Source organism: Mycena indigotica, assembly GCF_014461135.1.
Source record: "Mycena indigotica strain 171206Taipei chromosome Unknown Mind.scaff0011, whole genome shotgun sequence".
In the NCBI taxonomy this organism is placed as follows: Eukaryota; Fungi; Basidiomycota; class Agaricomycetes; order Agaricales; family Mycenaceae; genus Mycena; species Mycena indigotica.
This window is the reverse complement of record NW_023503010.1, coordinates 3,130,472-3,150,314: the sequence shown is the minus strand read 5'-3', so window position 1 is coordinate 3,150,314 and position 19,843 is coordinate 3,130,472. Positions and strand designations below refer to the sequence as shown.

At 50.1% G+C, this 19,843-nt stretch overlaps 6 protein-coding genes across 6 annotated transcripts; 4 read left to right on the top strand and 2 right to left on the bottom strand.

Moving 5' to 3' along the window:
- Positions 1-166: 166 nt before the first annotated feature.
- MIND_01206800 (SH3 and PX-domain-containing 3) lies at positions 167-2,286 on the bottom strand (the record flags this gene model as incomplete). The annotated part of the gene is made up of 6 exons (XM_037368576.1): positions 1,715-2,286; positions 1,627-1,662; positions 1,554-1,577; positions 1,100-1,504; positions 292-1,051; positions 167-244 (listed from the first exon to the last, which is right to left on the bottom strand). The coding sequence occupies exons 1-6, from the start codon at positions 2,158-2,160 to the stop codon at positions 167-169; spliced, it is 1,749 nt and encodes a 582-aa protein (XP_037215502.1). The 5' UTR covers positions 2,161-2,286.
- A 33-nt stretch (positions 2,287-2,319) lies between these two features.
- Positions 2,320-3,536, top strand: MIND_01206700 (APH domain-containing protein; the record flags this gene model as incomplete). Its single annotated transcript, XM_037368575.1, has 2 exons — positions 2,320-2,565; positions 2,616-3,536. The coding sequence occupies 2 exons, from the start codon at positions 2,320-2,322 to the stop codon at positions 3,534-3,536; spliced, it is 1,167 nt and encodes a 388-aa protein (XP_037215501.1).
- An 18-nt stretch (positions 3,537-3,554) lies between these two features.
- MIND_01206600 (uncharacterized protein) lies at positions 3,555-4,942 on the bottom strand (the record flags this gene model as incomplete). The annotated part of the gene is made up of 8 exons (XM_037368574.1): positions 3,555-3,680; positions 3,730-3,977; positions 4,028-4,098; positions 4,145-4,352; positions 4,404-4,512; positions 4,560-4,643; positions 4,689-4,719; positions 4,773-4,942. The coding sequence occupies 8 exons, from the start codon at positions 4,940-4,942 to the stop codon at positions 3,555-3,557; spliced, it is 1,047 nt and encodes a 348-aa protein (XP_037215500.1).
- A 792-nt stretch (positions 4,943-5,734) lies between these two features.
- Positions 5,735-12,884, top strand: MIND_01206500 (uncharacterized protein; the record flags this gene model as incomplete). The annotated part of the gene is made up of 21 exons (XM_037368573.1): positions 5,735-5,938; positions 5,985-6,203; positions 6,253-6,876; positions 6,924-7,757; positions 7,810-8,006; positions 8,055-8,977; positions 9,025-9,293; positions 9,341-9,576; positions 9,624-9,873; positions 9,920-9,968; positions 10,019-10,141; positions 10,186-10,345; positions 10,396-10,452; positions 10,498-10,732; positions 10,783-10,855; positions 10,904-10,967; positions 11,016-11,234; positions 11,283-11,369; positions 11,418-11,544; positions 11,593-11,776; positions 11,824-12,884. 21 exons carry the CDS (start codon positions 5,735-5,737, stop codon positions 12,882-12,884), a joined length of 6,195 nt encoding a protein of 2,064 aa, XP_037215499.1.
- Positions 12,885-13,599: 715 nt separating this feature from the next.
- On the top strand, positions 13,600-14,996 carry MIND_01206400 (F-box domain-containing protein; the record flags this gene model as incomplete). The annotated part of the gene is made up of 2 exons (XM_037368572.1): positions 13,600-14,519; positions 14,567-14,996. The coding sequence occupies 2 exons, from the start codon at positions 13,600-13,602 to the stop codon at positions 14,994-14,996; spliced, it is 1,350 nt and encodes a 449-aa protein (XP_037215498.1).
- A 508-nt stretch (positions 14,997-15,504) lies between these two features.
- Positions 15,505-15,994, top strand: MIND_01206300 (uncharacterized protein; the record flags this gene model as incomplete). Its single annotated transcript, XM_037368571.1, has 2 exons — positions 15,505-15,849; positions 15,899-15,994. The coding sequence occupies 2 exons, from the start codon at positions 15,505-15,507 to the stop codon at positions 15,992-15,994; spliced, it is 441 nt and encodes a 146-aa protein (XP_037215497.1).
- Positions 15,995-19,843: the final 3,849 nt, after the last annotated feature.

The following is a 19,843-nucleotide window of genomic DNA, read 5'->3' as shown; positions in this document are numbered from 1 at the left end:
TCGAGATAGAAGAGTGGCGCGCGTTTCTGCAAGCCATCTCGACCTGAATGATCACGATTTCCAACACAATTAACGTCTATTCGCCTGACGATCTAGCAGAGGAAGAATCCGAGGGAGGTTTGAAAGATCAAAAGCGAAACTTGACTCTATGACCCATTCAACACCATCACCAAAAATGTATTGTTTTCGGATTAGCGCCAGCGCCAAGGCGTATCTGAGCAACATTACTGGACAGAGACGAAAACTAACGAGCGATTAGTATATTTGCTAGTGAGAGTTTTATAAGCGTACCCCAACACCGATGAACTCTTCCGATAACGCAGTTAATATGCCCATATCTACGGCATGGCTGACAGCGTACGCCTCAACTCCCAATTCAAGGTCGAGTGATGTTGCAACGTGCTCCCATCCATCGGCACGCAGTGCCTGTACCAACTCTGCGACCCATTCCTTGTTACCGTTGGTAGCAATGAACAACGTCTTCAGTCTCTTTGTCTCCGACTGCGCTCGGACTGTTGCAGCTTTGTGGACGATCCGCTTGACGTCAGGTAGACAGTGGTAGACGATAGCTTCCTTGCGTGTCATGCCTTCTGGAATATCCAAATGGTCGTTTAAACGTGGCCATACCGTCGTATCGTCAACATTGCCGCCGAAACCGAGCCAACGCTGGGCAGCAAGACTGGCATTGGCGATAAGGCCAGGCGTTCCCAGGTTATTCCAGGAATTGTATGGGCAGTCGATGGCGGCCAAGAAGCCGCAATGGCCTTCATAATCGCCACGTCTGACATGGATGCCTAATAGGCCGGGTATGGGTGTCTTCAGTGAAGAGGCAGGTAGCGGAGAGAAGTATTCGAAAGGGTTGACATCAGTGGCAGACGACAGCTCGCGGAGAGGAGCCAGATATATGGGAGGCGCTGATTGGTGGGGGGCGATTGCATGGAAGTTACGAAACAGTGTGGCTGTCACGAGTGGAGACCAAGCGAAATAGCGAAGAACCGGTGAAGCACCATATGATGGCCAGGCGCTGGTGACCCACTGACCGCCCATGAATCTGCATACAATTTGGTTAAGAGGCGAGTAAACCGGAAAAGAAACGCACACATAATGGAATATCGAGTACTCCTCTACGCTCACGCACATGTCGTCCATTTCGCTCAATTTCTTTGACCACCTGGTCAAAATCTCCGCGCCCTCGACCGCGATCGCATCGTATCCGAAACTACCGTGAACTTCAAACACGTTGAGGACTTTGACTCGCTCTCTAGGGCAGACGACATCCCACCATGCCTCCGAAATTGACCGCCTTGTCAATTTGTCGTCCACAGGGTTATCGGCAAATGGCCCCCCGCCAATGGGACCCGCCACAAAAGTATTCATTGGAATGTGAAGCATATGCCGCGTTCCATTGGGAAGGGTGTCAGGATATGGTGGGTGGTCGCGGGGGATATATTCAGGGAACACATAAGCTCTATCGCTCATATGTGCGAGGTGGGCATTGAAAAGTCTATAAATCATTAGCCCAAGACAATAAAACTTGAGGAGCTCGGACGAACTGTTCCTGGAAAACATTATTCCAGCTAGCCTATTGATAAGCATAACGGAGAAGTAGCAGACAAGAAAGCTTACCCCGTTCCCCAAGACGAGTGGGGTATTCGAAGATACCTGGCAAACGCGTCAACTATACGGAATCGACGGAAGAATGCGAGCGGCGTGCCTCGGTCCCTTTTCCTTCGTGCTCGCTACTATGCGGCTGGGCTTGACATGCTGTGGCAACGCTCGTTCGTAGTTCCAAACATCCCCGAAGGTCGGGTGGCCTAATATTCGAACGGCCTCGTCTGCGGTAAGCACTGACGCTGAAGGCAAAGGTTCTGGGGCGGGAAGTTCGGGAGAATATATGGAGCTTTCGGTGGGGTAGAGTGTCCACCCCAGTATGAGGGTTCCAGTGAAGAGAACGGCGATAATCCGGGTCGTCCTAGTCGGGTAGGAGCGATTCCACATCAGAGTTGAGAGGAAGACAGTTTTTTGTCGATCTATTCTTCCACCCCAGGCGGTGCTCAGGCTTATTACGTTGTTTTTTTTCAAGAACACCTTGCCCGAAAATGGCAATTGTTCCGCAAAGCAGGGCAAAGCCCTGATCGCCTCCCGCAATTGATATTGCATAGTTTCCAAGGTATTCGGCTCAGTTGACTGACAGTCGTAGAAATTGTTTCGCGCATTTGCTTCAGGCCCCAGGGTTCTTGCGTTTGTCTTGTGTTGAAACCATCGTTGAAGAAGCTTGAAGTAGAGAAAAGGCGTGCGTGACGTCACATTCTGGATTGGATGTCCTCAAGCTCCACCGACCTCGATTTATCGATAGCATCCAATGTCATCACATACCTCTCCGGGACCCCGTTTTCAAGCTACCAAGCCGACATTCTCCCTGGTGGAAATGCAAACTTCACCTTCCGACTTTTCCTCGACAATCCCAGTCCTATGATCAGTGGTGGCATGAAAACCGTTGTGCTCAAACACGCGAAAGGATGGTCTAAGAGTAGTCCCTCATTTACGTTGAAGATTGAGAGACAGGTCAGCTCGCAATTTGCTTAGATCTTACTAATCCCGTAATAAAATTCAAGGCCATCGAAGCTTTTGCTCTTCAACGGGTCCGTCAGATCTTAGATGACTCCGAAAATGCTGGAAGCTCACTGGTTACGGTCCCAAGAGTGCTACTACACGACCCTGTGGCACATGTTATTATCATGGAGGATGCTGGAGAAAATTCAGAGCCACTCAAAGCACTTCTGCGCAGAACCAGCCTTCCTTCAGGCAATCTAGCGCGCTTATGCCATGACCTGGGCCATTTTCTTGCCGACATCCACAATCGGGGTAGCAAAGACCCGGAGCTTATGGAGAAGGTTGGCTCGAATGAAGAAATGCGCAGTATCACGAGCTGGATAACATACGACCGCGTCGTCCCAATCTTGCGAGGCGAAAAGGAGTATAGTGGACTTCTCTCGCCGTCGCTCCTCGGCGCCGACGGGTTGTCAGAGCAGGACATGGCTCGAATAGGCCAACTATGCTCTCAACGAGCTGCCGAAATTCGGGCCGCTGTCGAAGTGTTTACGATGGGTGACTTTTGGACGGGCAACATCATCTGTCGGCGCGACGCTGCGTCCGGCGCAGTCGAAAAGGCCTTCGTGGTCGACTGGGAAGTCACCAAACCCGGCATCCCGTTTCTTGACTTCGGCCAGCTCGCCGCCGAGTTGTACACAATTGGGTGTTTCCACCCGGAAAGGGAGGAAGAACTGCGCGATGCGCTGAAAGCGTATGGGAAAGCTTATGCAAAGTCACGAGAAACATCCGTGGACGAGTTGTTTGTTCGGGGAGCTGGAAGCCATCTCGGCGCTCATTTAGCTGTGATTACGCCGACTGTGGAAGGTTGGGGCACGAGAGAGCAGGTGCGGGAAGTGGTGAAGCAAGGAACAGAATTCATATTGAAGGGGATCGAAGGTGATATGGTGTGGCTACAAGACTCCGTTGTTGGAGGATTAATGTGATACTATTTTTGGGCTAACTTATGCCCAGCGTCCAAGAAGCGCCATCAGTCCGCAACCAGTTAGCATTGACAGAATCGCATATGCCAGTTTCCCGTCAGTTGCGTGAATCATCTCCTTGTTGAATAGAAATTCGTGTGCGAGAAGCTAATGAAGGTTTCAGCACCAGGTTAACAGCGAGAAAAGAAGAACCAACCTCCACAAGACCCGTATACATCAAAACACCTGAGCTCAAGGCATCCAGAACCCCGCTGACGATAGAAGCAGTGGCACTTCCCGGATTGTACGTATGGCGGATGGCGAGACCAACGGCAATGCCGACTGGGGTTGAGAGGCCGTAAAGAATAGCAGCAATGATGGGCACCCAGGTTGCCGTCAGTTTCCGAGCGCCAGGAAGGTGGACAGTCGAAAGACGGGAGCCAAGTCCAAGGCCTTCAAACGTTTCTACAAAGAGTCATATAGAAGAAGGCCAAAAAGAGAAGGCAAGCACCCACGATGGAAAATGATGACAACAAAGAGTACCTTGAAATCTTCGTCGACCGCGAGTGCCAGGCCAATCAGAATGCTAGAATCCAGGTTTGAGTCGCCTGAAACGCCAATAAACGAGGTACCTGTGGAGGAGGACGCCGAATTCAAGAATGGCGATACCAATTATTTGACCGGCTGTATCGGCAGTTGTGCTCGTCGTTACCTCACCGATTTCTGCGTCGCTAATGTGGCCATCTTCCGACATATTCTTTGGCGGGGGCCCGCCAAAAGCCAACTTGGAGCTTTCAGGTCCATGAGCCGCGTGGGAGCCGACACTATGGCCATGAGCATCTGTGTTTGTGGGAATCAGAGAGCGGGATGATGGATAAGTAAGTAGCGCACCATGTTGAACCCCAATTCTCGTTAGTTTTGCTGTTCCCCAGCGGAAGGCGATGAGTTCGACAATGAAGATGGTCATGATGCTGAGGAGACACAGGGCAAGGGCATATGGCTAGTGAATCGATAAACACCGCGAGAACAATAAGTGATTGGACGAACATAGTCCTGCCATTCGGGGGCGAGACATTCTGAGCTGAGTGCCTCCAAAGCTGGAGCCAATAGGTGAATGAACGCAGTCGCAATCTAATCAATTTGAATGTCATGTTTTCTGTGTGATGCACTACTCACGATGACGCCAGAGCCGAAGTACTTCGCAAAGCTTTGAGGCGTTAAAGTCAGATTTATGCGACAAGAAAAGGCTGGTCGACGGACTCGAATAAAGCCTTTGGAACGTGCAGCCACTTCGATCTGACCGCGAGAACAGGGAAGAGCGCTCCAGAGGTGGAGCACAAGAGGATGATGAAGACAGAGGCGACTCTGAGGCCAAGAAAAGTGTCGCCGTTGTCGATGCTCTCGCATTCTGAGACGGACTCGGAGGACATGGGTTAAGGCAGAGGAGCTGCAGCCAACAATAAGTAAAAGCCTTTTAAGAGAAGTGCAAGCCAACCGAGGAGGTCCCCGTACCAAGCTGTTGTCCTATCATCTCAACAAAGTCTCCGAGTTGTTGTGGATGAGCACCACCACAGTCGAGCAGTCCAAAAAGGGAGATCGTTGAACGCAACTGCGCAGGCCCACATTGGGGAGCCAATAGGAAGCGGGCTATTGCAAGAGTGTTGGTGCACGTGGTCTATGATTGCCTTCAGGGACCTCAGTTATCCAAACCCAAGGTTTTGGTGGTATTCTGGCGCAAGCTCAAGTGAAAGTTGTAGTGTAGTCAACAACAACAAACACAGCAACGTAAGTAATTGGAGTGCCGAGATCCGTCGTTCACGTGATGATATATTTTTCAGTTTCTGCACAGCAACTGCACAGAGTGCTTGTAAAACGAAACTCATAAGTATGAAGATGCAAGAGAGTGTGATGCTAAGTGTCTACATCTAACCCAATACAAGTAGTTGCGAATCAGTGGACGCCGCCGAGCAACGGGAAGGCATCTATGATCTAACTGAATTTCGACAATCCATGGGCGGTACCTACTGATGAAGTTCCATGGTATGTTTTTTGAGAGTAGAGCAATAGAAGACATGGAAGTTGCGAGGAAGTATCTGAAACGCCGATAAGATGATCCTCGGTCCCTGGATGAGCGTCACAGCGTGACGCTCCATCAGACTTGGTCGACCCTCGTTCCGCTGTTGACTTCGGCGGCGACACGGTCTCCAAGTCAAGCCTCGGCCATGTTTCGAACGTTGCTGACGCCCTTGCGACTTCGTTTTGACTCGTCGCCGCGGTCGGCTGTCACCAATAATGTCACTTCACCCAGCATCGACGAGGAGGAGCTCGAAAACCCAGAGGACTTTGCCAGGGATGTGCTCATAGAGCTCATGCGACTGGCTGTGGACAAGCTCAAGACGGTAGACACCGCTCAGGAAAGAATAGAGGTAAGTTTTTTGCCATTCTCGTGTAAAGCTTACTAAACGGGAATAGGTGCTTGTCGAAATCCAGCGCATAATGCTACAGGACACCGTTGGGGCGACCAAAGACGTCTTTCGGGAGATGGATGGGTTCATGGGGCTTGTGGCAGCGCTCTCTACTGCTGACCACAACGCCAAGGACGAGGGAGAGACGATCGAATGCAGCCGGCTTGCATTCATGATCACTTCCGAAGCCATTACCGACCACAAGCAAAATGCCGAGTACTTTAAGGTGCGTACCATATGTCCTCTTATAGTTTCTTCGTTTAACGCCTGTCCAGAATCGGGTTGGCTATGAGGCATTGGCTTCTGCGGTTGCTCGTCTCATTGCGGATCGTTCAACCGTTGACTATACGATGGGTCTCCTCCTCTCCTTCGCTTTCCGAAACTTCTCCCTTGCCGGCACATTCAAGTCCATACGTGGAGTCGCTGCCACCAACGTCGAGCCAACTCTGCGAGAAGTAGTGTCACGCCTTGGGGGAATCAAACGACCCGGCGCCATGGCTCTCCTCGTTCGGTTCGCTCCTCAACTTATCAACGACGACGCGGCCATGAGATTTGGTGTATACAAACTCTACGAACTCCTAGCCAACACCACCCACCGAAATCATGTCGTTTTCAGCAGTTTTGACCTGGAAAGGGGCTTGCTGGAGCGATTTTGCGAACCGGGAACACCTGAACTCGAGCGGAACGTTTTGCAGAAACTCACCCGACGACTACTTGACATGGGCGCAACACCCGCTGTCGCGCGCTTTCTGTTTCAGCGGGTTGTCAGGGAAGACGATACCCTGGACGCCGAACTTTTGGAGGTCATCCGTTATGGAATGAAGTCGCGTTGGCTGGAGCACATCTCTATGGAGTCGCCGGCTTCGCTAGCAACAACAGAGGAGAATGTGAAGGGCTTGGTGCGTGTTATTCCATTCTGCTCTCTGATCGCTGATCCCATTTGCAGCCGGTTGGTGGATTTACGTTCATGATTTGGCTCTGGATAAAGGAGCTTCCGACAACCACACACCCAATCTTTACCGCCCGAATAGGCACTGGGAATCGTCCTATCCTTACACTTTCCTTGCGCGGAGATGGCAAGCTTGAGCTCACTTCAACATCCAGTCGCGAAGTCGGCGTCTTCCGCAAAAGCTCTGTGAACAAAATGCGCTGGACCCATGTTGCCCTTACCCATTACCCCCAACGAAACGCAAACCCAACTATCCGACTTTACATTGACGGGGTGCTTAACGATGGCTTAAACTGGAGCTATCCCAAGCTCGAATCCCAGGCACAAGCTCTTCGTTATGTCATTGGGGAGGATATAGCCAAGACAAGAATGAGCTGGTGTATTGCCTCAGCACACTTAATGTCTTTCCCTCTCGGAGACGACGTTCCACGGTTCATTCACCATCTTGGTCCTCGTTACTCTGGCACTTTCCAGGACCCCGTACTAGTCAAGTTTCTGACTTACGAAGCCAGTACATCCCTCAACATGTATCTCTCCACCATCCTCGCCAAAGCGTCTACCAATCCCACGAGCCCGACTTCTCAGAGTATTCCTTTGATGAAGGTTGTGAAGGACGGTCTGGGCATACCTGAAACCGGAATCGTTTTTTCGATGAGCCCACTCAATTGTCCCGCAAACGACCCCGAGCGAAGTGTTGTTCCAGCCAACGGCAGTAAACGAGAGTTCCAAGTTCAAGGCGATGTCTTCATTGTCAAGGCGGCCTGTCTCGATCAGAGTTTATGGAAGATCGGGGGAGCAGCGGTTCCATTACGACTGCTGCAAGTTGCAAATGTGAGTCTTCATGCCAGATGATGACTCCACTCTTACAGATAGTTATTCCCAGACGCCCCATGAAGTATCTCGGGCACTGGGTGTCCTCATGGACGGTTTGCGAAACAGCTGGGTCAATTCGGAAGACATGGAGCGGCTACGTGGCTATGAGATCCTGACCAGCGTCTTGCGACCCAAAGCGCAACTGGTCAATATGACGGGATTCGAGACTATTTTCGAATTCTTGGGTTTCAATTTCCGGTCTCCAGAGTGCGTTATTAGCCAATTATGACTCTTCCGTCGACTTATGCCGTTTAGACACTCAACCGTAGTTAATGCCGTTGCATACCGCGCCATTGCCTTGGATTTTGAGTTATGGTCTAAAACTCGGGCAGAGGTTCAAAGAGTCCATCTCGAACATTTCACGACCCTCCTCATTACCTCCCGATACAAGCGTTTCAACATCAAGCAGCGTTTCGCCAAGATCGGCTTGGTTCGGAGGTTACTGTTCGCCCTTCAAACCAGCTGGTACTCTCCGGAGGTTGTCGTTCACGTCGTCCAGGCATTGAAAAGTGCTGCCCAGTCGAGCTTTTCGAAGGAAGAAGCCATCAAACCCATCGTATCGTACCTGGCTGCCAATCTGCATGCTTCACCACCTGCTGCCCAAAACGGAGATGACGGAGAACCGGAGGCAAGCTCGCCTCAAAGTGTCATGTCGCGTATTGACTATCGTGATCCTCGAGACAAAGCAGAGCAAGTTTTGGAGATTCTGATCCAACTCCTCGCGAACCCAACACTCTACAACAAATTCAGCGCCGTTCTCCCGTTAACACGGATATGTCTTCTTCTCCTTGGCGATCGACCTACGCCATTCATTGCCAGCCAGATTCTCATGCTCATTGCTATTAGCAACGCCATGAGCCCCGCCTTTGCGCGCAAATTCGAGCTCATCAGCGGTTGGAGTGTTCTCAAAACAGTCCTGCCGAGCTGTTGGGACCCTAGTGTCCATGAGGCCGTGCTGGATGTGCTCCTGGGAAGGTTGGGTGATCCGATGGAGAATGGTGGAGGTGGAGGCATGAATGGATATGCTGGAGCCAATGGCAAGTCCAACGGGAACGGACACACGAACGGCCAACCAAACGGTGGAATCAATATCGCCTGTCCACAAATTGTACCAACAATCTTCTGCGCATTGCAGGCCGGTCTAGTCATCATTGCTCGGAACTGCGAAGTTATGGATGGTGTGTGTTATCTGTTGGTTGTTTCCAATTGCTCATATCTGCTTTAGAAGGAAATGGTTCATGGGCTGTCGAGTCCACGATGGAAGTCCTAGTCGAAGAGCTCATGGATTTGCATGCATCGAGCAACAGTTTCCGCGAGGTTTTCAAGTCACAACAGACCACACAACTTTTTGTGAACAGCTACAAGACCTTCGTTCTCCGAGTCACAAACGCTTCTCAGATAAACCCGCGCACCATCCGGATCCTTGAGAAAATGACTCACTTTGGGCTCGGACTTGCCTTGGATAATAACGTGGCCGGTTCTCAAAAACGCGAGGTAGCTGTCCAGATGCAATTCATGCCCAACATTCACCCGTTTCATAGATCCTTGACATTCTTCAAGAGGCTGAAGCCATCCTGGCCCCATCTGCGCAGAAGACACAAATCGACCCTTCACTCGTAAATGATACCCGAACCGTCCGTCAGAGAATCCAGTCTGCTCGATTCAGCATCCAGATTGGTGACCGTACCGTCGTCAAAATCATGACCCGAATGAACGAGTGGAGGCTAACAATCCAATCGTCTGAGCACAAGAGATTGAGGAAGAACATCTTGGATCTGTTAGCAATCTCGTCATGCCCTATTCATGTGCTGACAATTTGTGTAGCCGCGAAAATCGACGACAAGTCTCGCGTTTGACGGAATGGTCGAACTTGTTGACCTCTGAACGGGGTTTGTGGCCGAATCCTGAAGAGCGTATGTGGCGATTAGACGAGACGGAAGGACCGCATCGGGTCCGGAAACGTTTGGAACCCATGAACGACAAGTCGCTGGCCATTCGCGTGGATACTAGCGACCAGAACATCCGAAACGTTGAGGCGCCTGAAGCAGATTCACAGTCAATCAATCAGGTCGAGGTAGGCACATTGATTACCTATCTCAAGTTACCGCTGACTGCGAAAGGTTCCTCCATGGGCGGAGTCGTATGAGATCTCAGCGACCGACATGGATGGCGAGTTTTTGTATCCAATCAAAGGAGTCTCCTTACTCACTACTCCTTAGACCGACAACTGGCGGAGGAGATTACAGACGATAAACTACGGCGTGTCAGGCACGAGTTGGAACCCGGCGATGTCATCGAAGCTGTAACAACTGTTGCACGAATTGCTGGTGTCGACTCTTCCCGTACTAGTCTCTTCCTGACAAGGCCAACCACTGACCATTTCCAGCTGGCCTAATGATCATCGGACGAACACACATTTACATGCTTGACGGTCTTGTCGAAAGCGACGACGGGGAGATCATCGACGCGCATGAGGCTCCGAAGAGGTTGTTCTTTGTACCTGGCAGTATTGTGGAGCTAGATGGTCCTCAGAAAGCCCAACGATGGTGGGTCTCAGCTGTGTATTCACTTTCGAGCCCTCTAATTTGGTTTATAGGTCACATGACCAAGTAGCTGCCTTCAGTGACAAGACCTTCCTTTTCCGTGATGTCGCGTAAGTTTTTGCTTAGAGATTCTTCTAGTTCTTATATCTCTTCAGGCTCGAGATCTATTTCAAGGATAGTCGGTCGTTATTGATCGTCTTCCTCGACAAGCAACGACGAAAAGACATAGACCAGCGTCTCAACAACATTATTGTCCGTTATAATCCTCCAGAGACCGCCATCGCCGCGACGCCAGGTCGCATGCGCACACCCAGGTTTGGGAAAGCGTTTCAACGAAACGACGAACTTTCAACTGCGCAACGGAGATGGCAAGCTCGCGAGATTAGCAATGTATGGCTAATCTGCCGATATGCCCAAATCTTCATTGACTTCGTTCGCAGTTCACATATCTTAGTATTCTTAACCAAATATCTGGCCGAACGCCTAGCGACGCCACTCAATACCCCATCTTCCGTATGCCTGTCTTTTTCCCGGTGGTCTCGTGACTGATTGTGTCGATAGCTTGGGTTCTCAAGGATTATACCTCTGCTACGCTAGACCTAACGAATCCCGACTCATATCGCGAGTGAGTGGGCGGAACATTTCGCACTATAAAGAACTCAGTATTCTTTAGCCTAACGAAACCCATGGGCGCCCTCACTGACGCACGAAGAGAAGCTGCTGAAATGCGATACACAAACTTGGAGAGCGTGGGTGAAAACCCGTTCCATTATGGAACACACTTCAGCTCGTCCATGATCGTCTGCCACTTCCTCATCCGGACCGCACCTTTCACGAATATGTTCAAGACCCTGCAAGGAGGAGACTGGGACTTGCCTGACAGGCTTTTCGTGTATGCTCTCTTTTGCTTGTTACTGAGGCTAAGCTAACGAATTGCAAGTGACATTCCTCGAGCCTATGAGTCCGCTGCATCGGATATTCGTGGAGATGTGCGAGAACTCATTCCAGAGTTCTTCACCTGTCCAGAGTAGGTTTATGGCTATTGCAGATGAATTTGGTGCTGATGACGGCGTAGGTTCCTCGAGAATTCATCCAACTTGGACTTCGGTGTCCAACAGAACACGGGCGAGAAGATTCACGATGTGAAGCTCCCACCTTGGGCAAAGCATGACCCGTTATTGTTCATCGTGCTCAATCGGAGGGTAAGACGTTACTGCTCTAGTTACACAACCCGTTGACGAGCTGGTTAGGCACTGGAAAGTGCTCATGTCACCGAAAAGCTCCCGGCATGGATTGATCTTATCTGGGGTTGCAAGCAACGAGACACAGCGTCACTCAACTGTTTCCACCCCTTGTCCTACGAGGGCTCTATTAATCTCGACGCCATCACCGACGAGCTTGAGCGGGAAGCAACTGTGGGGATCATTCACAACTGTAAGTCAATCTTTTTTAACTTGTGCTTGACTAATGTCCATCGATAGTTGGCCAAACACCTCGCAAACTGTTTACGACTGAACATCCAGCGCAATATGATGTTGGCCCTCGCACATTACCGCTTGGTCAAGCAAACGGTATTGAGGAAGACCCACACCTCCTCGTTCAAGCAGCACGACATTTCCAGGATCTCGGGCCCACTGTGCCCGTTCGCGAGCTCGTGATGGACATGATCAGTGAACGAATTATTCCTTGTCCGGAAGGAGTTCTTTGTAATCCTTGGCGACCCCATGAGCGAATCGAATGGGGTACAACACGGGCAGCTGCTGGCCAACTCCGTTACGCTGCAGACCAGCGGGTTATTCAAGTCATCGAAGAAGCCAACTGCGTTTGCGCCGCCTTTGCGGACTGGGCTAACATTGTCACTGGTTGCAGCGACTTTACCGTGCGGTTGTGGAAGATCAACCGTGGCTCATCAAGCTCGAGTCCGGGGAGGCTGGGTCTTTCGCACATCATGCGAATCCATACTCATGATGTCGTTGCTGTTACTGCTTCAAGACCATGGGCCATTGCGCTGAGTGGCTCGCGGGACGGAAGCGCCGCCATTTGGGATCTGAATCGCGGCATTTATATCCGGTCAATTTGGCATGGGGAAGCGAGCGAAATGACTGCTGTCAACCTCGTCGCGATTAACGAAAGCACGGGCTACATCGCGACCTGCTCGCGGGAAAAACTGTGCCTACACACCATCAACGGACGGCCAATGGCCACGCTTAACTTGACAGTACCCTCCATTTCGGATGGGATTCCGCCGCTGGTGACTGCGCTGGCCTTCCACGAGCGTGAATACTCGCATATGGGTGTTATCGCGACGGGTGGATCGGATGGGTCGATAACCTTCCGTACATGGACAACAGACGGAACGCCTGAAGGGGAGAAGGCTGTCTGGGAGTTCCTGACGATGCGAACGATGAAAATAAGGGGTCCCCCCAGCCAAAACGGGACCCCAGAGCGACCGCCAGCCGTCAGGGCGCTAAAATTCTATGGTGAAGACTTGTACCATGGTGAGGAAACTGGGAAGACGTTTGCGTGGACGCTTCCTGAGTGATCTCCTTTCTCTCTTCTTTTGTTTCCTGGTTCTGTTATGCTGTTGTAAAGTTTAACTTTATTGTTATTCATTCTGGATCTCTCAATTCACTACATTCATGTCAATGCTCATACTAATTGGCTGTTCTATAAGTGCTTTCTGAAGAAAACCTAGTTCTTTGAACGTGTGATCATTTTTTGAATCGCATTTACATACCGGATTCTTGTCAGCTCGGGATTTGAGTGAGCCTGGCTGCTCTCGAGTCTCTGGGCAGCCTGGGCTTGACCTTGTCGATTTTGGTGTCGATAGTTGGGGGTATCAGCCATGTATGCTTCCTCTCCAGTGTCTCTCCACTAGATATTTTCCTGCAGTACGGTCTTCAATTAAATGCTGTCAACTAAGCCCTTAACGTGGCGGCATACAGATTGTGGTCTGTGGGCCGCTAGATCAGGTAGCAGGCTATTGTGGTCTTGTTTGAGTGGAGATGCTCGGTTCAGCTGCGCTGATGCAGTCAGGCTTGGTTCAAGTCTAGTTAGTTGGGAGGTCGAGGAACTTCCATTTTGGTTTTCAGAGAATCAGAGTTGAGTCGACCCTTTTTGAAGACTCAGGCGGCGGTAGGGACTTTGTTATCCGCTTGTGGATGGCGATGTCCAACCGGTGTGCGCCTTGTCGTGAGCTGTGACAAAAGTGACATGCACGGAATGACGTAAGTATTTGTCTTCTTCCAGCCACGACGATGCCGCCGAAACGTCGGTCAAGATACAACAGTAGACGCGTCCGCGTCTTGCCCTTTGACGGAGCAACCACGGAAACAGAAATGGAGAAAGCATCAACTGCTCGCTTGCGTCTCGGTCAAATAGTCATTGATATTCGGGAAGCTGGAAGTCGCGAGCAAGTGGCGTTGTTGGAGCACGAAAAGGAACAACTAGAAAAATACATTGCTGGCTACAAATATCCCGTTGCTCTACTACCTGCCGAAATTGTGCGCGAAATTTTTCTCCATTTCCTCCCGCCGTACCCCCAACGGTCGCCTCTTGTCGGAATGCATTCTGCTCATGTCCTGGGCGAAGTCTGTGGTCGCTGGAGGGAAATATCATTGGGAACTCCAGTGCTATGGGCGACGATAACCGTTGCCCTCCACAAAAACCGGATACTCCCCCACAAACTAGACCTGTTGAAGCTGTTTTTGGCACGGTCAAAATCGCATCCGCTCTCAATCATGTTTAAAGTTGACGATGATGTCGACCCGATGCCATTCGCGCGGCTTTTATTTGACCACAGCGATCGCTGGGAGCATGTTGCTATCAGAATCCCTGCCCGCGCCACCTTGCCAGCCTCTCTCGACAAGGGGCTGCCGCGTCTTCGCAGTATCGATATTCAGCCCGATTTTGATCCGCTGCACGATGGCAGCCACTTTTCGAGCGTCCACGAAGTCCTTCTCAAGGCAGTAGAGACGGCGCATGCTCTCGAAAGGCTCCATTCGCGATTCTCTTTACTGTGCGACCCACTTCGGTTTTCGCTCAGTCATTTGACGGTACTCAACGTGGAATACGTATACCTAGACCAAATGCCTATCATTCTTCGACGCACGCCAAACCTTGTACACTGTTCTATTAGAGCACTGATGAACTCGACGACTGTGAATATAAATGAAGCGTAAGTCGTCATCTGAGAAACCTGAATCGTTCTAACACGACATTTAGAATACAGCTTGCTGAACTACAATCGCTGGTCCTGAACTATTGCCCGCCGCTGCCAGAACCGATCGACATATCGCAATTTCTCAGCCTCCTCATTATTCCCTCCCTTCGTACTTTGAAACTGACTCTCCCAAACGAAACGGCCACCGCAATCAATATTGTGGAGAACATAGTTGAGAAAAGTGAATGTCGATTGCAAACACTGGTTATCGCGGCTCTTAGTCCTGATGGTCCTCCCGAGGACGAACTCCAGCGCCGATTCAGAGCGGCTTTCCCCGCAGTAGACCATGTGGCAGTGGGCAACAACGGGAAGGGCATGTATGGTGGTGGTGAGGGGCTGTTCTATGGTTTTGCTATGGACTCGTATGACCCGGTTGAGCACGACGTAGGGTTTTTAAATATCTCTGCATTCAATGAGGTCGATGTCCTGTAATTTATTCCAGCCATCAAGATTTGTAAGTGATTTGTAACCAAAGAGAATTCTTGCCTCTTCCTATTTTCGTGAATTCGTTGCTCCAGGGCCAACGCATTTGGATACTTAGCAGCGACCGTGACGGTGGTCTTGTCAAGCAATGGGGCGGCAAACGACCACACCACTTCAGAACACAAACAAATCGCGATACCAGCCAGCGATGCCTCCATATGACTGAGGTGAGTGGGCACTCTGCTCTAGCCGCCTTGCCTCCATTTCTTTGCCACAGAGACCAAATTGACCCTCTCCACCCATCCTGACACCGACACTCTGCTGCACACGAACTTCTCCTGCTTGGGATCCGCCCATTGGCAAGCAGGAAGTTAGGTCCCCACGCCAGCCTTGCGGGCTGCGTTACATATATCGTCCAACGCTTGAAGCTATTCACCGTCTGACTGCGGGAGCCAAGCTTGAAGCGAAGACGCGACAATTTGTCTTCTCCGTCCATAGCGGCGGCCGCCAGAGGGTTATGAGGCTGCCGTCAAACAGTGACAGAACACCTGCAATGGATTTTTCAAGAGCGCAATCTCTACGGTATCAGGCCAAAGGCAACCGACTAGGGGCAGTGTCGTCCAAAAGTGGCTCGATAGATGGCCCAACTCGAAATAACCCATTCGCCCACGACGACTTGTTGATGATATTCACATACAAAAGCGGGTCATTTGTGCAAATGCCACATCCCCCCTCGTCGCTTTCGATGCCTGTGGAGCCGACGCCTCTGGAAGCTCTCGATGACGACCCACAGCCTGAACCTCCCGACGATAGCAAGTCGGGCGTAGGAAATACGCAAGATTCATCGCCTCGTGGTGATCCGGTTCGTCGCCTTCATTCTAGGAGCCATCTGTTCATTTGAGTTACTACAGGCTCCAGACCAGAACCGCGCAAGTTCACGTCTCTCGCCGTCGCAATCTGACCAAATAGCTGCCGATTGTCACGAGTCGCGAGTCGCAGCACATTAACACACCAGAAATAACGCAACCAGTGGATGCTGAGGTAGGAATGGCTCGGTGGCTCTACTTGAGAAACTGATTGAGATAACCCGATTGTCAGATGAATAATAGCGAGTCGAAGCCAAATAACCCAGTTGCACTTGCAGGCCAAGAACGCCCCCAAGCAAACCAGGTGGGTAGTATCATACTAGTATGCTATCCTCAAGTTGACGTCTCAATGATAGCTTGAACAGCCGCCACAGTTTGGCGGTCTCACAGCACAAGGCGCAGCTTCCTCCGGGTCCCCAGCGACTCGGACCAACACTTGTTGGGTGCGAAATCTGGCAAGGATGTGGACCGGTTTAAAAAAAAAAGTTAACATAATGGATTGTTTGACGAGCCACAACTTTTAAAGAATAGACTGCTATAGACAGAGACTAGAAACAGACACAGTAGGGTCCGAGGCGTCAGCCGGAGTTGCTGTTGTTCTTTTTTGATCATGAGCCTATCTTTATGCTAGCTCAGCAGTTTGAATGAATGATTGCATGCCAGCCGAACTTCGTAACATCGGCCAGCCGGCGAGCGCTCTTGAAATAGAGTTATGGTGCACATGCCACACAAGCATGGTTTACTCGAGGCAGCACCAGTATAAAGTTGCTGGTATACCATCATGGCATGCCTTCGACGTTGCAACTACGCCTGCCAATATGCCCCACTTTCCTGGTCTCGTCGAAAGCTATTCACGCACTGTGGCAGAAATTGTTATCAGCAACATCTTCACTACTGCCCCTCTTATCTACATTTCAATTAAGCCGAATATTGTGGATTATCCAAAGAGATATACAAGCTGGGGGTGGGAGGCAAAATTGATGCAGATATGTGGCAGATTTAATACAGAGAAAACCAAGCTTTTCCTCCTTTCACTTGTTGCCCCTGAAGTCCTTCTGGGACTTGCTGTCCGCCAACACAGCAAGATGTCTTCCTTGTCAAAGAGTAAGTATACTTATATCCTACTAGTATCTTTATAAAATATATTAAATCTATTGTTTTCTAGAATATGATCTGCAACAATCTGTGGCATGGTATATTGTCATGGGTGGTTTTGTTGCTCCAAATGGACATCCAATTGTCATGAATAAAGACATCCATCTCTATGCAGCAGCCATCAAGAATATCAATCCTGATGATATCATTATAAAGGATAAATCAAGTGGCCTGGCAACCCTAGGAGTCTTTCTCCAGGTCATTTGGTTTTCAGTATCATGCATTTCCCGTGCATCAATGAAAATGCAATTTTGTGAATTGGAGATTGTGACTCTGGCCTTTATCTGTGTCCAAAGTCTGACAATTATCTTTTGGTGGAGCAAGCCAAAGGATATTAAGGAGGTCATTACCCTACAGGTAGTCTCAGTTGCTAATCTTATCTTTCAAACAGACTAAAGAATATATAGCTAGAAGAACTCTTACCTATCCAATCAGAATTAACCTCAGTGATCAAGGTCAATAACCCTTATTCAATGCTGATCACCCAAGAGAATCTGATAATTTGATAGTTTAATAATGATACTTTGAAATCAGAATCCAACTCAGTTCAAGACTATATAGGATATTTTCTTACAGCAGCTATTTTCGGAGTCTATCCTGGGTTTGACTCCCACCTGGTGAATAGGGTTCCCACATTCTGGTCCCAGGAGGCAAAGGACATTACTGGAAAAACATTTGCTATTCTATTGCAGGTTATTGCAGTATTATCTTTTGGTGCTATCCATGCAATTGCCTGGAATTTTATGTTTCCAACTCAGGTTGAAATGTGGCTATGGCATATAAGTGTTGCATTGATAATTGGGGTGCCTATTCTGGGATTCATTTTAGCCATGATATATTCTCCTATGAAAAATGGCATTCTCAGAAAAGTGCTTGTATATTTCACCCATTTTTTGGCAGGCATTTATGCTCTTGCTAGACTGTCACTTCTTATCCTGCCTTTCACAACACTTTATCATGTTCCAATGGGTGTACTTTCACAGCAAGGATTGAACTATCTGCAATTCCTGCCACACTTCTAAGGTAGAAGCATTGGGTAGAGTATAGGTCAGGATGAATTTGCAGGGTTTTAGAGCAGAGTCTGTCAGGATGATCAGGGTTTCACCAATTTTCAAACCTAGCTAAACCTGGATTCGAGTGCTTTCAGGGTCAATCTGCAGGACTCAATAGGAAGTTATGATTCATGAGTTTCTTATGCAAATACTATGTTTTGTTTTGTTTTGGAGATACTTGTAGAGTTTTCAGTGCATAGAGACTGTAGCCCTGCAGGGCTGCTCTGAACTGTGAGGAGACTGGTCGAGCTAATTTGTTGTTCATGTTGGCACCCTGTGACTGACAAAATTTTTTTGTCAGATTAGCATAGGAGTGATGCATAACTGATAAAATAGTACAGCATAGAATAGTATAAGGGCAACCCCAGAGCTAAAATTAAGGTTCTGGCAGGGGAGGATCCCAAGAGTAAATATTGGTAAGCAAATACAAATGAAGCTGACCAAGCAGGTAAGATCCAAAGAGAAAAAACTATAAGAGTGTCATAGATCTTGGATCTCAGAACATACAATATGTGATGACATAGAACCTGCACCCCAGTAGCAATGGAACAAACATATGATAAGTATATGACCCAGCACACTGTGTGACATGTCAGTCACAATGCTGAGCCTAACTCATACTGGGGGCATGACTAATAGTGCTTGGGAATATATGGGTTAACCTTGTGGCACCTTTTAATCCCACATATCCCTTGTAGTTAGAATATATGCTACAGGGCAGTGTTGACATAGATAAGACCTGGCCCATCTGTTCCGGTGCTGGTGTCAGGCCACCGAGGGCCTGCAACACACAGCATGTGATGATGGGGAACAGGTGCCACAGTAGGGAGGAACGCACATGTGGGAAGCACATGACCAAGAACAATGTGTTGGGCTGTCGCTGAGCCTAACTCGCAACACAAGGGGACTAGTATCAGACTGCGGGTCGGGCCATGCAAGGTCTTCTCCTAAGAATGCGTGCCCGGAGCAGAACAGATGGATTGTCAGGCCAAGCAGGGTAGATCGAAACTGAAAGGGCCTGTTAACTCAGTCCCTTGTCGCTATTGGTCGTCGAAGGTTCGAATTGGGTTGTGTCGGGCCCGATGAGTCGGTGATTCCTCCTTAGATGGAGAGAAGTAGTTCGTCAATACGAGGCCCTGGTCCGGGCCAAGCTGATCAAGTCAGCCGCCCCCACGATGCCTAGCGGTTTGATTCGGACTCCATTTGCAGTCAACCGCATCTCAGCTCCGGCCCCTTTCCGCCCGGTGGCTCCGGTCGTGCCACCTGCGGCCCGCGCTCCCCGCTCCGGCGCCTCCAGCTCCTGTCCCTATGGAGTTGGATCGCACCAGGGCTCGGGGTGCCCTCGTCACGCCTGCTTCAGGTGCGGCGACCTAAACCATCTCGCCCAGGATTGCCCCCTCCCCGCCGATGTCCGCTTGATGGACATCCTCGACGAGGTGATCCAGCAACTTGGTGACGAGATGTTAGCGGAGTTGATCGCCCGCTACACGGATACAGCTGCCCTGCCAGAGACGGCAGCGGAGTCGATGGCCGGAGAGGATTTTGTCCCCTGCCACGAGTGACTGGTGTGCCCTCGTTTGCATCTGTAAATCGTTTTGCCTCTTTGTATGATGAATGCAGTTCCTTGCCCTACAATGAGCCCGAAACGACAGACACACCCTCTCCTGCCCCGCCTCAACTCTGTCTCTGACTCCGCCTGCGACTCCGGTCATCGTCCTTCACCGCCTCACTGCCTGGGAAAGGAAACTACCCAAGCAGTATACCGTTGCTGCCTCCCCTGGGG